Source organism: Liolophura sinensis, chromosome 1, assembly GCF_032854445.1.
Source record: "Liolophura sinensis isolate JHLJ2023 chromosome 1, CUHK_Ljap_v2, whole genome shotgun sequence".
Lineage (NCBI taxonomy): Eukaryota > Metazoa > Mollusca > Polyplacophora > Chitonida > Chitonidae > Liolophura > Liolophura sinensis.
The window spans coordinates 85922663-85939749 of NC_088295.1; the positions used below are offsets into that span (position 1 = coordinate 85922663).

At 39.2% G+C, this 17087-nt stretch overlaps 1 protein-coding gene across 1 annotated transcript in view; it reads right to left on the reverse strand.

Moving 5' to 3' along the window:
• The window catches only part of LOC135461929 (sortilin-related receptor-like), a 40111-nt gene that overhangs the window by 14708 nt on the left and 8316 nt on the right, over nucleotides 1-17087 (reverse strand). The window contains exons 6-15 of the mRNA XM_064739217.1: nucleotides 16756-16872; nucleotides 16321-16446; nucleotides 15581-15820; nucleotides 11442-11612; nucleotides 7848-7997; nucleotides 6731-6862; nucleotides 6248-6370; nucleotides 5604-5718; nucleotides 4348-4523; nucleotides 709-824 (exon numbers count right to left, since the gene is read on the reverse strand). Coding sequence (XP_064595287.1) covers nucleotides 709-824; nucleotides 4348-4523; nucleotides 5604-5718; nucleotides 6248-6370; nucleotides 6731-6862; nucleotides 7848-7997; nucleotides 11442-11612; nucleotides 15581-15820; nucleotides 16321-16446; nucleotides 16756-16872 — 1466 coding nt within the window. The remainder of the gene's footprint in view (nucleotides 1-708; nucleotides 825-4347; nucleotides 4524-5603; nucleotides 5719-6247; nucleotides 6371-6730; nucleotides 6863-7847; nucleotides 7998-11441; nucleotides 11613-15580; nucleotides 15821-16320; nucleotides 16447-16755; nucleotides 16873-17087) is intronic.

The window sequence follows — 17087 nt, forward strand, 5'->3', positions numbered from 1 at the left end:
AGCACATGCTACAATATGGAATGACTTATGACTAAGCACAGGCTACAATATGGAATGACTTATGACTAAGCACAGGCTACAATATGGAATGACTTATGACTAAGCACAGGGTACAATATGGAATGACTTATGACTAAGCACAGGCTACAATATGGAATGACATATAACTGAGCACAGGCTACCATAAGACATAACTTATGACTGAGCACAGGCTACCATAAGACATGTCTTATGACTGAGCTTCGGCTACAATAAGACATGACTTATGACTGAGCACAGGCTACAATAAGACAGGACTTATGACTGAGCTTCGGCTACCATATGACCATATGACATGACTTATGACTGAGCACAGGCTACCATAAGACATGTCTTATGACTGAGCACAGCCTACCATATGACAGGACTTATGACTGAGCACAGGCTACCATAAGGCAAGACTTATGACTGAGCATCGGCTACAATAAGACATGACTTATGACTGAGCTTCGGCTACCATATGACATGACTTATGACTGAGCATAGGCTACATATGACATGACTTATGACTGAGCATAGGCTAGCCTAAGACATGACTTACGACTGACTGAGCATAGGCTACCATATAACTACTGAGCATAGGCACAAAATGAGCTGGCATGATACATGCCAGGTTGTTTTTTATTCACGACACATTTCGGTACCCAGACAGGTTTTACACCACATTACCTTGTACATGACAAGACGTCCGTTTTTCTTGGCTGGTTCCTTCCAGACCACCCGCAATACAAGGTCACCGCCCAATTTGTCTTGGTGAATGTACAAGTCATCTGGACATTCAGGAACTGTTAACATACGAAAGCAATTTTTTTAACTTAATGTCAGCTTATGCTTGAAATATTTGTAAATGACCAAACATTACATTATTACAGCATTTTTATGTGGATAATCGTCCTAACATCAGTGTATATATAATGTAACACTTCTTGAAAGCAGTTGGTTTTGAACACATTGTGTTATGTGACCAGTCTAAATACAACCACGACAAATGCATATTGTACATTGGTATGAAACTATGACATTATAACGTGCACAAATGGTGAACCAATTTCATCGCAAACTCATCAGGTATTTGAGCTCCACCAGTGAATTCATCTTTGTACCAGTCAAGTTCTTCTTTGTATTTAGGCGAAATACATATAATGAGAAAATCTATCCAAGATCGTCAAGCGGAAGACGAACTGTACTTCGGTGGTTTCCGATGACAATTCTCCTCCTAACACAGTAGACTTCAGGATTAGTTCTTAGGCAAAATGGAGTCGCCCACAGCGGATTTTGGTACTGACTTTATTTATAATCCATCGACTTGAGGTACATATTAGAATTTTTTTTATGGCATGCACCTGCGAGGAAATGCATACTCTTTTCAGTGGTATTTGTATGACATTTAGATTTTCTTCTCCTTTAATTAGTTCTTATGATATGCTGGCAACAGATTGACTGACACACATGGTTAGTACAATAACGCCTAATTTTGCATGGAGTAAACTTACATACACAGACCTATACGCTCATACATACATGTATGTCAATACAGAGTAGTAGCTAAAATATTTAGTAAAGAATTTCCAGAAAGCTCAATGTATGCATACATGATATGTATGTATGGGTTTAAGTTGTACTTTGAAATGTGACAACGAGGAGTCATTAGGCGCGCGTGCATTTATTGCGTCTTTTCGCAGGGCGAGTCCATGCCTCCAAAGTGCTGCGGCCTCCAAAGTGCTGCGGCCTCCAAAGTGCTGCCGTCTCTAAAGTATCATACAGAAGACCACAGATATGACACCTCACCCAGTCACACTATACTGACACCGGTCCAACCAGTCTCATTTCCTAGCTCCAAAGTCTCAAAGCTGAGAGCGAAGTGAGGAGGCAAAAAAGTACCATTTTTTAAGTCTTTGGTATGATCTGGTCTGGCTATGATCACAGGTCTCTCGATTTCAAGGCGGACACTCTAACAATTGCTCCACCGAAGCAGCATCTGCATTTATGCAGATTGGTTTTGTAAAATGGTGCTGGAATATACAACTTTCACATGTATGAACAAAAACTATAAGAAGACTGCTAATACCCTTGGTTTCGCACCAGTATATCAACTGTTCTTCTGTGGGGTGAGGGGGCTGCTATCATCAATTACCGTTTAGGAGGAACTTCAGGAGAAGTTACATGGACAAGGCCTCATTTCAGTCCAAATGATGACTTTAAACAGGAGTACCTTGGAAAATAATTCATGGAATGAAACTAAAATGTTGTGTGCAAATCTGTCTGCTCCATTACTGCAGTGAATTGACTGGCCACACTGAGTTATACACCTACATGTATATGTTTAGATAATGAAGATCACAGTGAGGTATTGTCATGTACACCTGACTGGACGTAGGCCCTATTTGCGTACCTCTGGTGGGGATGAAGGATGGAGATCACATTGAGGTATTGTCATGTACACATGACTGGACGTAGGCCCTGTTTACCTGCCTCTGGTGGGGATGAAGGATGGAGATCACATTGAGGTATTGCCATGTACACCTGACTGGACGTAGGCCCTATTTGCGTGCCTCTGGTGGGGATGAAGGATGGAGATCACATTGAGGTATTGTCATGTACACATGACTGGACGTAGGCCCTGTTTACCTGCCTCTGGTGGGGATGAAGGATGGAGATCACATTGAGGTATTGTCATGTACACCTGACTGGACGTAGGCCCTGTTTACCAGCCTCTGGTGGGGATGTAGGATGGAGATCACATTGAGGTATTGTCAAGTACACCTGACTGGACGTAGGCCCTATTTACCTGCCTCTGGTGGGGATGTAGGATGGAGATCATACTGAGGTATTGTCATGTACACCTGACTGGACGTAGGCCCTGTTTACCAGCCTCTGGTGGGGATGTAGGATGGAGATCACATTGAGGTATTGTCATGTACACCTGACTGGACGTAGGCCCTATTTACCTGCCTCAGTTGGGGATGTAGGATGGAGATCACATTGAGGTATTGTTATGAACACCTGACTGGATGTAGGCCCTGTTTATCTGCCTCTGGCGGGGATGTAGGATGGAGATCACATTGAGGTATTGTTAAGAATACCTGACTGGACGTAGGCCCTATTTACTTGCCTCTGGTGGGGATGTAGGATGGAGATCACATTGAGGTATTGTCATGTACACCTGACTGGACGTAGGCCCTGTTTACCAGCCTCTGGTGGGGATGTAGGATGGAGATCACATTGAGGTATTGTCATGTACACCTGACTGGACGTAGGCCCTATTTGCGTGCCTCTGGTGGGGATGAAGGATGGAGATCACATTGAGGTATTGTCATGTACACATGACTGGACGTAGGCCCTGTTTACCTGCCTCTGGTGGGGATGAAGGATGGAGATCACATTGAGGTATTGCCATGTACACCTGACTGGACGTAGGCCCTATTTGCGTGCCTCTGGTGGGGATGAAGGATGGAGATCACATTGAGGTATTGTCATGTACACATGACTGGACGTAGGCCCTGTTTACCTGCCTCTGGTGGGGATGAAGGATGGAGATCACATTGAGGTATTGTCATGTACACCTGACTGGACGTAGGCCCTGTTTACCAGCCTCTGGTGGGGATGTAGGATGGAGATCACATTGAGGTATTGTCAAGTACACCTGACTGGACGTAGGTCCTATTTACCTGCCTCTGGTGGGGATGTAGGATGGAGATCATACTGAGGTATTGTCATGTACACCTGACTGGACGTAGGCCCTGTTTACCAGCCTCTGGTGGGGATGTAGGATGGAGATCACATTGAGGTATTGTCATGTACACCTGACTGGACGTAGGCCCTATTTACCTGCCTCAGTTGGGGATGTAGGATGGAGATCACATTGAGGTATTGTTATGAACACCTGACTGGATGTAGGCCCTGTTTATCTGCCTCTGGCGGGGATGTAGGATGGAGATCACATTGAGGTATTGTTAAGAATACCTGACTGGACGTAGGCCCTATTTACTTGCCTCTGGTGGGGATGTAGGATGGAGATCACATTGAGGTATTGTCATGTACACCTGACTGGACGTAGGCCCTGTTTACCAGCCTCTGGTGGGGATGTAGGATGGAGATCACATTGAGGTATTGTCATGTACACCTGACTGGATGTAGGCCCTGTTTATCTGCCTCTGGCGGGGATGTAGGATGGAGATCACATTGAGGTATTGTTAAGAATACCTGACTGGACGTAGGCCCTATTTACTTGCCTCTGGTGGGGATGTAGGATGGAGATCACATTGAGGTATTGTTATGTACAAATTGCTGGACTTAGGTCTTATTTACCTGCTTCTTTGGTTCTGAAGTAGGCTGGAGATCCTGGGTAGTAGGTGTCTTCAGTTTGGTCATTTTTCATCTTTACATATACAAACATGCGATACTGATTGAACGGTGTCAGCTGAGTGATGTTCAGCTCAGGGCCGCTGGCAGTAAAATTCTTCTGAAGCGGCACATTATTGTTTCTGAAATGAATGTATTACAATTCTCACAGACAGCATACAAAAAAAAATAATCTGATATTTATTAATTTGATTGGTGTTTTACGCCGTACTCAAGAATATTTCACTTATACGATGGCGGCCAGCATTATGGTGGGAGGAAACCAGGCAGGGAATAACCTGATAAGGCTGACACACCTGTAATCTTTGATATATTTACCTGAAGTTTAAGCTTAGTCAGAAATCTATAAATAAATAATAATAAACTTATTATTATGGTACAAGAGTGGTCGAAGTCAATTTCAAGAAAGACAAACTGTGCATTCTCACTGCACGACTGATCCATTGTCTAACACCATGCTCAGGAATTTTTCGACTCCATACTGTGTGTCAGTTTTATATGTGGAAGAACCTTGAGTGCTTAGAGTAAACCACAAACCAAGTTCATGACCAACTTTGCTATGTCTGGGACTGAAAACACTCCCCATGCGTGCTCATAGTTAGGAACTGCACACCTTATTCAACTGCATCCCGATTGCCACAGCAAATGATAGTAACTTGCTGAATCCTCCTTGTGCATATGTGCATTACTTAAACTTACATTACAAATGGAAAAGTTATGCATGGATCAGGCTAGTTTTCAAACTTTATTTGCAGTAGCTATTGCCCAGAAACAACTGACCAATCAGAATCACTGAAATGTAAATATGCAAAAAAATACTAGATTTGGTTTGTTTTTTCGGGTTGATCTGAGGTTATACAACATGAACTTGCACAAAATTTCGTCAAAATCAGACACTATTTCAAGCAATCATTGCAAATAAATCAAGCCAGTGAAGGAATCGTTAAATATGCAAAACTTAAGCAAAGGATCTGGCTAGTTTGTCAATCTGATCTGATGTTCCACAAACTGAACTTTTATCTATTTTTTGGACAGATTGATGGTGTAGAAACAAAACCATGATAGACCATTAATGGATGAAGAAGGAGTTTGACAATTACTATCATCATCGTGAGAAATAAATTGAAGGTATAACATATATTCATACAGATACCAATACTTATTTATGTCTAAAACATGTCAACCGGACAAGTATAACTTACAGATTGATGTAGGCAACAATGTAGGATAGTTGGCCCGTTGCACTCGGGGGTTTCCACTGGAGGTGCAGAGATGTTGGGGTGACAGCTGAAGCCTTTAGTTGAGTAATTCTCAGCTCTGTCCAACACAGTCAACACACATTAGTTAGAATTTACAGGTAAAGACACCTGTACTTTTCCAAATCTATACATGAATAGAGCTGAATTCAGCTCAAGACCTAGATGTACTGTACTTCACCTGAAGTTTATGTGTCTACAAGTGACACGTCTTGCTTAATTCTGATTGATTCATCCACCTTACAGAGCCACTTTCATGAAGTTGGATTAATTTTCTATCACAAAAAATGAAGTGTCGGAATCAACAGCATTGTTTAAATGCCTTTACACATGTGTGCTTTTGAAACAGATTTTTACATAAAAAACTTTGGGTGATACACTGTACATCAAAATAAACTTTTTCAGATTTTTCTTTATCAACACCCAAATCTGCCTGATCTGAGGACGCGCAATCCCTAATTTACAAGGGAATCACTGTATGTTGAATCAAAAAGGAATGGTACAGAAATATTGTATCTACCACTTGTAGACAATGGCCAATTAACATGTTAACTCTGGTCAACCCTCAAATGCTGGAAAGGCAAACTCACGTCTGTCACAAAAAGATCCTTCATCACTCTCATCATAACACTGATGAGTGTCGTCACACATCTGATAAGGCTCTACGCACATGTCACCATCCCGGCAATGCACTTTCCATGGAAGTTGGCAGTCTGAAAATAGATTATATCCACATATAAGTTACAAAACTCACTTGTTTAGTTTTAGTCTCACTCTTCATCGAGAACACATAGTAAAAATAAACATGAAGGTGAGAGCTACCAAAAAAACTCTCACAGGCCAATCATAATAGTGTCACAAGTTACCAGGGCTCATTTGCAACAGGACATGAAAACAAGCAAAGACATGAACAAGTTCAGAAAGAAACACAAACTTCTACAGATTCGTCGATGATTGACATCATTTTGAAATAAATATATGTATCTGTTTGATGTGAATATTTCATACTTCCATAACAAATTTCCCATGCTATTTTTCAATGTAAAATTTGTGGTCCACTAAACTCCACATACCTGAGTGGGTGGTGAAATTGCAGTGTTCATCTGAGCCATCCAGACATTCCTTATGTCCATTACATACTAACTCTTCTTTAATACATTGCCTCACATTTTCACAGGAGAAAGTATATTCAGGACAGGTGCTATCTGAAAAAGAAGTACTTCCAACCATGACATTCAACCCTCTATGATCTCAATGTAGTCCATGAGAATAAAAAGAAATTGGACAGAATTTAGTGTTTCAAGATCTCTTTTTTTAAGCTTTCAAGCTGACAGCTGGAAGCCTATTGTTCCACTTTGAAGTATTAACATTTTTCTTTTGAAAAAGTACTTTTTCTCGTTTCTGTAGAAAGCTGAAAATCGCAGCCGGGTGAAATTTGGCAGCAAAATTCTTGCTGATACTATCTTGATGGTTTGGAGGTTTGTTCTTCCATGTCAGTTAATTTGTCGGCCACACTGGATTTTGAGCAAAAACTTTAAACAATGGATGGATCTTCCTGAAATTTGATAAGCATGTAGAACAACAGCTGAAGTCTGCTAAAAACTTTAAATTCTCCCCACTGGTTGAGTACATGATGGTGTAGAATGTTGGGAATTTTGACATGTACTCCTGTGTATTTCGGGATGGCACTTTTTTTTGTCTACATATGTAACATTTTCAGATATAACGAAAAACCTACTTTTAGGAGTTTTTATGTCATATGGTTTAAAAAAATTTACTAGCTAGAAATCTGTATAATAGCCAAAAACCATATAATACCTCCAAGGTATGCACTTTCCATGCTGTCTGAACATACCATCTTCCAAAACTGTAACGCATTGGGTACATGGTGGTGACACAAGCTGTTTGGATGAACGTTCAACTGTGACATGTCATCATTGGCACGAGTGAGCTTCTGACATTCTGACTTTCTCATCGTTTAACTTGGCCGAAAATGACAGCTTATCAGTCAATCAACTAACGGCGAATTAAAGCAGATTTATCATATGATGCTTAAGACTCATAGTTATACGTGGGTTCAATAATAATGGTGAAGTCACCCATAAACACTGCAAATGATGTAACTGTCCAGAATTTCCCAAAACAGAATCTGTAGCTCCAATACTTATCCAAGTAAATACAAGTACTTACTTCCGATACAGTGCTCTTCATCCTCCCCAGATCGACAGTCAGGATAGCCATCACAGACTGAGCGAGTGTGTAGGCATTTGCCATCGTTACAGGTGAAGTCCTGAAGCCCACACCTATGACTGGGTGCTGTAGGTATCCTAGTGGTAGTGGCTACAAGCATATTTTCAGGTGAGCAGACATCAGACCCCCAAGCACTGCATCAATTTGTAATAATCATTTCATTGTTGTTTAACGCCATACCAAAAAAATGTTCACTTAAATTTATAATTGGTTCCAAGACTACAAAAGAGCTTGTCCTTAAGAGACACATGAATGCCAAACTTTAGCTCAATACATAAAGTACTGAAACATTTCATACCTTAACATGGATTCTAATACACAAAAAAAACCCCCAAAAACAAGGCATTCACAGGAAACAGCTAGCTCGCCTGATTGAGCAGTTTGTACAGCTGCATAATGCTGCATACGTTGAAATACTGTCCTCTAAATGAAGTAAAAAATGTTTATTGTACGCATAAAGATTACAGAAGCCTCTTGCACGACGTGATTGTAGCCTAAGTTGACGGTAATTACCACTGCAACATACATTTTCAACATGTCGCCATGGTAGTTACAATGAACTTAGCCTGCTTTGTGCAAGTGACCCATGAGCAGTGACTTTGTATGTTACAGAGTAGTAAATCCATGTGGTCGCAGTCATCATTGTGGGCAATAAACTGCCTTTGACAATCTGTGTTCAATGGGCAGCAATTGCAACCCTATGAATAGCTCAGCAAATGTTGAGCTACGCTAGTAAAAAACTTCCTTGTGGGGAGTTTGAGCACCAACTTTTCGCTAACAAATCGCTACCCACGACTGACTATCTGTTTAATATGGGTGGCCAATGCAATCTGATGATTGGCTGAGCAAATACTCAGCTGACAACAGTGACTGCCTATGTGGATGGTTTAAACATTCTGTTGCAGTCTCGGTCGGAACATGCATGGGCTAGTGTCAAATGTTCCTGGTACTAATATAGATGTGGAAAGCTTTCTACAGATAATTTATATACCAAAAATGAAGTCCCAAAATTAGGTACACTTTGACACTCAATCAATCTGATGAAGAAACTATAGAAACAATAAGCTTCCGGTGATAGGTGTTTGCATAAGAAACTGTAGCCCTACATGAAAGGCTTGTAGAAAACAGGAGAACAAAGTGAATCCACAAAAGAGAAAAATGATGTGAGCAAAATGAGACTGGTTTTCAATACCCTTCTGTGCATAAAAATTGTAGAATTACATGAATATTTTCCTCATTACAAGATATAGGTAAATTTGGCAAAGTCAATCAATCTAGAATAAAGTTTTCACAGAGAACCTGTGGTGAAAAGAAACTGTAGCCCTGAAGAAAACAAAGTGAAGATCTTATAACTGGTAAATTTTTACACTGAAAGTGTATCAATCAAAATGACTAAAAAAACATTCACAAAGCCAATAAACTAAAACTAATAATAAAAAATTCAACTTTCCATCAGTAGACCCTTTGTAGACCTACATACCATCCATGATCCCTTTCTATCACTGTATGTTGGAGTTCAAGAAAAAAAGCTTATAAAACAGTGTCCATCAAAGGGAGCTAAAAAAAAGCTTCACCTTCAACCCATATATGAGCCAAATATGCAGGCACTAAGAAAAAGCTTAACTTTCCATCTGGGTATGTACATTTAAACACCATACCTTTGATTAGGGAGCTCAAACAAAAAGCTTCACCTTCAACCCATAAATGAGAGCCAAATATACAGGTACTAAAAAAAAGCTTAACTTCCCATCTGGGTATGCACATTTAAACAGCATACCTTTCATTAGAGAACTCAAACAAAAAGCTTCACCTTCAACCCATATATGAGAGCTAAATATGCAGGCACTAAGAAAAAAGCTTAACTTTCCATCTGGGTATGTACATTTAAACAGCATACCTTTCATTAGGGAGCTCAAACAAAAAGCTTCACCTTCATCCCATATATGAGAGCCAAATATGCAGGCACTAAAAAAAGCTTAACTTTCCATCTGGGTATGTACATTTAAACAGCATACCTTTCATTAGGGAGCTCAAACAAAAAGCTTACCCTTCAACCCATATATGAGAGCCAAATATACAGGCACTAAGAAAAAAGCTTAACTTTCCATCTGGGTATGTTCATTTAAACACCATATCTTTCATTAGGGAGCTCAAACAAAAAGCTTAACCTTCAACCCATATATGAGAGGTAAATATGCAGGCACTAAAAAAAAAGCTTAACTTTCCATCTGGGTATGTACATTTAAACACCATACCTTTCATTAGGGAGCTCTAACAAAAAGCTTAAAATTCAACCCATATATGAGAGCCAAATATACAGGACTAAAAAAAAGCTTAACTTTCCATCTGGGTATGTACATTTAAACACCATACCTTTGATTAGAGAGCTCAAACAAAAAGCAACCTTCAACCCATATATGAGAGCCAAATATACAGGTACTAAAAAAAAGCTTAACTTCCCATCTGGGTATGCACATTTAAACAGCATACCTTTCATTAGAGAACTCAAACAAAAAGCTTCACCTTCAACCCATATATGAGAGCTAAATATGCAGGCACTAAGAAAAAAGCTTAACTTTCCATCTGGGTATGTACATTTAAAACAGCATACCTTTCATTAGGGAGCTCAAACAAAAAGCTTCACCTTCATCCCATATATGAGAGCCAAATATGCAGGCACTAAAAAAAGCTTAACTTTCCATCTGGGTATGTACATTTAAACAGCATACCTTTCATTAGGGAGCTCAAACAAAAAGCTTACCCTTCAACCCATATATGAGAGCCAAATATACAGGCACTAAGAAAAAAGCTTAACTTTCCATCTGGGTATGTTCATTTAAACACCATATCTTTCATTAGGGAGCTCAAACAAAAAGCTTAACCTTCAACCCATATATGAGAGGTAAATATGCAGGCACTAAAAAAAAAGCTTAACTTTCCATCTGGGTATGTACATTTAAACACCATACCTTTCATTAGGGAGCTCTAACAAAAAGCTTAAAATTCAACCCATATATGAGAGCCAAATATACAGGACTAAAAAAAAGCTTAACTTTCCATCTGGGTATGTACATTTAAACACCATACCTTTGATTAGAGAGCTCAAACAAAAAGCAACCTTCAATCCATGTATGAGAGCCCATTATACATGAGCTTCAACACCAACACCGCCATTTTTTCCCCCCGCCATTTTTTCCCCCTCTCACAATACCTCTCCTTGCTTCGTACAGACGAGCTACAAACAGGGCTCGCATTCACAACCAAAAAATATTACATCTGACACAACAACTTATACATGCATATACTACACTAAAATAACGAGTTCAACACACAACTGTGTTCATGACAACAGTTTCTGATATCCGATAAGGTTTTGAACTATACTTTAGGATTAGAGTTGAAATCTTCAGGCTTCACATGTACTACACCTAACATATATCCTAAACAAAAGTCTAAATTTGATTTTAAATCATGGAAATGACTAAACAAAACATTACAGCAAATCCTACAGATGTTAAACAATAAAGATGTTACCATTTCTGGGACAGCCCACTTCGTCGGAGAAGTCTCCACAGTCATTTACACCATCACAATGCACAGACCACCACAAACAATGACCATTTTCACACTGGAAGTGCCAGCTGGGACAGGTACGTGGTCCAGACGGGGTAGTGAAAGAGGTCACTGGACGAGGATATGTTGTTGCTATGGAAAGATGACAACATATGACTCATAACATTTTATACAACATTTTCAAGGTTATACTGGAGGTCAAAGCAAAGCCATTTCAATGTTAATGGAACTCAATATTTCTCGTTCTCAAAATATTCAACTAATGCAGCACTCCATCAACAATAGTAATAATAAAGGCATAATTCATTGTGAATTGACTGTGAATATGGTCAGTGCAAACAGAGGCATTTTTTTTTTCTTTCAAACTGGAAAACATTGCATCCATTCAAGCTTTACTTATCCTAGGTAGACATGTATACACATGCCTCAAAGAAATTTTACATTTTTTCACTAACAACCTGAACCATTCTGTCAAAGCGTAATCTGTGGAAGTCAATTAATGAGGCTATACCAGAGATGTGGGGCAATCCAGCTGAATTTTTGCCATTTTTTGGAATAGCTTTACATAATTACCTTTTACAAAATATCAGCTTTGTCTGTGCATGTGTTACCTAAAAGTTCTTAAAAATTAATCCTAAAAAAAATGATTACTGCTGACCACTATCAATAGTACCGGTTCATAAGCAAGTCTGACAATTATTGAAATGTAACAATCTGAACTATTGTTGGTACTTCTTTGTGTTTCACGTAAGTTTTGGTATGTAAAAGTGCACTTTCAAAAGCATATAAAAGCCTTAAAATACTTTTGATACCAACACTTCAGTTTTTCTGATGAGAAATTAATAATCAAACAGGCTTTAAAAAACACTTTCATGTGACTCTATATTTAAAGGGGAACGAATCATTCAGAACCCAAAAAAATGCAGGCTCTACTTTTTTGGTGAGAACAGTCATTAAAATTACTCCTGATAGCTGACTGGCAGTCCGAATTCCACAGATACTGAAAAATTTACAATACATTTCGAAAAAAGTGAAAGACAAGGGTTTTAGAATGTTTCTCCTCCGCTGTCCATCTTTGTCGGCTGTTCCTTTCATACAATAATCTATTTACCTGTAAATTCCAATCTGTGATAATAAATGTGGTAACAAGAGGTTTGTCTATTTATAACCTAAGCTAGCCAATAAGAAATTATCCTGTCTAAGTGGTTGTGTTGTTTTTATTGATAAAGGTCTAGGAATATGACATTTTTGAATTACATATATGAACAATGGCTAGATTATGAAGTCAGACTGTTATGGTCCCATTGGTGGAACTGGATTCTAACTAGTCATGTGTATAGACTAACATGATGTGTCAAAACATGAGGATACTGAAAGGTAACAGTAGGTTTTGTGCATGACTCTCAGTCATAACGCACACAACAAAACAGTGCCTTGGTGCCGACAGTCAGGGAACCATTAATTCAACTTAAACAAAAGTGTGCATTTTTATAATCACACGCTGGCCTCGATGAACATAGTTTACTCAGAGATGAGTATACATATGGCCACCAAATTGGACTGTCATGAGTGTAGTTCAGGCCAATGACCCAAATGAAGGGTGCTGAGAATACCATTCACACAGTACAACTCTTCCCTCAAATTACAAGGCACATGCCAAGTCCAAATACTTATGGCCACCAAATTGGACTTTCATGAGTGTATTTCAGGCCAATGGCCCAAATGAAGGATGCTGAGAATACCATTCACACAGTACAACTCTTCCATCAAATTACAAGGCAAATGCCAAGTAAAAATACACATGGCCACCAAACTGGACTTTAATGAGTGTAGTTCAGGCCAATGACCCAAATGAGGATGCTGAGAAAACCATTCATACCGTACAACTCTTCCATCAAATTACAAGGCAAATGCCAAGTAAAAATACACATGGCCACCAAACTGGACTTTAATGAGTGTATTTCAGGCCAATGACCTACATGAGGATGCTGAGAATACCATTCATACAGTACAACTCTTCCCCCAAATTACAAGGCACATGCCAAGTAAAAATACACATGGCCACCAAACTAGACTTTAATGAGTGTAGTTCATGCCAATGACCCAAATGAAGGGTGCTGAGAATACCATTCATACCGTACAACTCTTCCCTCAAATTACAAGGCAAATGCCAAGTAAAAATACACATGGCCACCAAACTGGACTTTAATGAGTGTAGTTCAGGCCAATGACCTACATGAGGATGCTGAGAATACCATTCATACCGTACAACTCTTCCCCCAAATTTCAAGGCAAATGCCAAGTACTTATAGCCACCAAATTGGACTGTCATGAGTGTATTTCAGGCCAATGACCCAAATGAAGGGTGCTGAGAATACCATTCACACAGTACAACTCTTCCCCCAAATTTCAAGGCAAATGCCAAGTCCAAATACTTATGGCCACCAAATTGGACTGTCATGAGTGTATTTCAGGCCAATGACCCAAATGAAGGGTGCTGAGAATACCATTCACACAGTACAACTCTTCCCCCAAATTTCAAGGCAAATGCCAAGTCCAAATACTTATGGCCACCAAATTGGACTGTCATGAGTGTATTTCAGGCCAATGACCCAAATGAAGGGTGCTGAGAATACCATTCATACAGTACAACTCTTCCATCAAATTACAAGGCACATGCCAAGTAAAAATACTTATGGCCACCAAATTGGACTGTCATGAGTGTATTTCAGGCCAATGACCCAAATGAAGGGTGCTGAGAATACCATTCACACAGTACAACTCTTCCCCCAAATTTCAAGGCAAATGCCAAGTCCATATACTTATGGCCACCAAATTGAACTGTCATGAGTGTATTTCATGCCAATGACCCAAATGAAGGGTGCTGAGAATATCATTCACACAGTACAACTCTTCCCTCAAATTTCAAGGCAAATGCCAAGTAAAAATACACATGGCCACCAAACTAGACTTTAATGAGTGTAGTTCATGCCAATGACCCAAATGAAGGGTGCTGAGAATACCATTCACACAGTACAACTCTTCCATCAAATTACAAGGCAAATGCCAAGTCCAAATACTTATGGCCACCAAATTGGACTGTCATGAGTGTATTTCAGGCCAATGACCCAAATGAAGGGTGCTGAGAATACCATTCACACAGTACAACTCTTCCACCAAATTTCAAGGCAAATGCCAAGTCCATTTACTTATGGCCACCAAATTGGACTTTCATGAGTGTAGTTCATGTCAATGACCCAAATGAAGGGTGCTGAGAATACCATTCATACAGTAAAACTCTTCCATCAAATTACAAGGCAAATGCCAAGTCCAAATACTTATGGCCACCAAATTGGACTGTCATGAGTGTATTTCAGGCCAATGACCCAAATGAAGGGTGCTGAGAATACCATTCACACAGTACAACTCTTCCATCAAATTACAAGGCAAATGCCAAGTAAAAATACACATGGCCACCAAACTGGACTTTCATGGGTGTAGTTCATGCCAATGACCCAAATGAAGGGTGCTGAGAATACCATTCACACATTACAACTCTTCCATCAAATTACAAGGCAAATGCCAAGTAAAAATACACATGGGCACCAAATTGGACTTTAATGAGTGTAGTTCATGCCAATGACCCAAATGAAGGGTGCTGAGAATACCATTCATACAGTACAACTCTTCCATCAAATTACAAGGCAAATGCCAAGTCTCAATAAGAAATGAAGTCAGGATTAGCACAGAAAAACTGTAAGGTATTAAGAGTAAAACATCCATTCATTTTTGTTTTAATAGTTTGTCAATGTCCTGAAGAAACAAAAGTAAATGTACGTAACCTTTTGTCCCATACGATGGATTACACTGGTAACTTTTGGCGTGAAAGTACAACGGCTTACGATCACTGAAAGACACGTCAGATTGTTCTCACAAAATTTTTAAAAACCAAAGCCTGAAAATATGTCACTCAAAAAATGGTAATACTTGTGAAAGGTGGAATGCACAAAATTAAATTTGGCTGGCAAATATGGATTTTTTGCCAAAAATCTCCAGTATAGCCTCTTGAGTCATTTATAAAAGAAGAATTGAAGTAGTACTTCTGCAACTGTCTGGTTCATCACTGTTGTCCCCGCAGTCATCGTGACCATCGCAGAAGAAACTTGTCATGACACACTTGCTATTGTTGCAGGCAAACTGGCTGGGGTTACAGGTATGGCTGTGGCAGTTCTGCTCGTCTGTGCCATTGGGGCAGTCAATACCCCCATCGCAGATCCAAGCCGGCGAGATACACGTACTCTCACTACCGTCACACTGAACCTGCTCAGGACTGCAAGTTTCTGAAACCAGTAACAGAACATCAGTCAACATCTGATACACTTATTAATGTGTTAAAATATGTATAACCAAATTTTGTTAACATTTTCTAAAAAGTCCAAAAAACAAAACAAAACAAAGTTGCATTGCAAAAACATTTCCAAATCACACTGCAAAGTGGTCTAAATATTACATGTATCAAGCCTGAGAAGCTGCTCAAGGGTTCGAAAAGAAAAACAAAAAAAAAAAAAACAGAACATTCAGGTACATGTAAGTGTAATTTTTAAAGGCTTTACTTCAGGTTGATAAAGACCAACCAAGGGCCAATTTCATAAAGCCATTTTAGATTTCAGTCAAAATTAGAAATATGATTTCAGCATATTTTTGGGGTCTTATAATTTAAAATTTTGGCCATCTCACAAATGTGAAAAAACTTTAACTTCAGTACCAAAAACTAAACAGTAAGTTTTAAATTTTGACTTGAGTGAGGAATAGCTTAATGGATAGAGCCCTGGAGACTGACTTGCTAGAGTACAGTTCTCCTCATCTGAGCCATCATGACAGTCATTGTCCAGGTCACATTTCCAGTGCATGGGGATACAGCGGCCATTGCTACAGGAGAACTGCTGATCATCACACTTTCGATAGTCTGAAACAAACAGATACAAACAGTTACATGTACCATTGCTTCCTTCATCTCTTAGAATCTAGGGTTTAAAATGTTAAGAAGGTCGTAACCAAATTGAAAATATTCAATAAAGTCCAATTTACAAAAAACATAAAACCAAGTTATTTTGGCTTTTGTTTTAATAGAAAAAACATTTTGTTCAAATACTTAGTTTTCTTTCAATTCTGAAAGACACACGCACCCAAAAAATTATTATGCCCATTCATAAAATTTCCAACAATGTACTCAGCAGTAGTGGATATGAGAAAATAAAAGATGGTTTACACTTACGACACTTTCTTTCATCCGAGCCATCATGGCAGTCATCATCATGATCACACACCCAATTTTTGGATATACAATGTCGGTTGTCACATGTGAACATGTCTGAGCCACAGTCATGGTAACCTAAAAACAGCACATGAAAATTGCCATAGTAACCTAAAGCAGCACATGAAAACAGTTATGGTAACCTAAAACAGCACATGAAAACTTTCAGGGTAACCTAAAACAGCACATGAAAACTCCTAGTGTAACCTAAAACCAGCACATGAAAACTGTCAAGTTAACCTAAAACCAGCACATGAAAACCAGCACATGAAAACTGTCAAGTTAACCTAAAA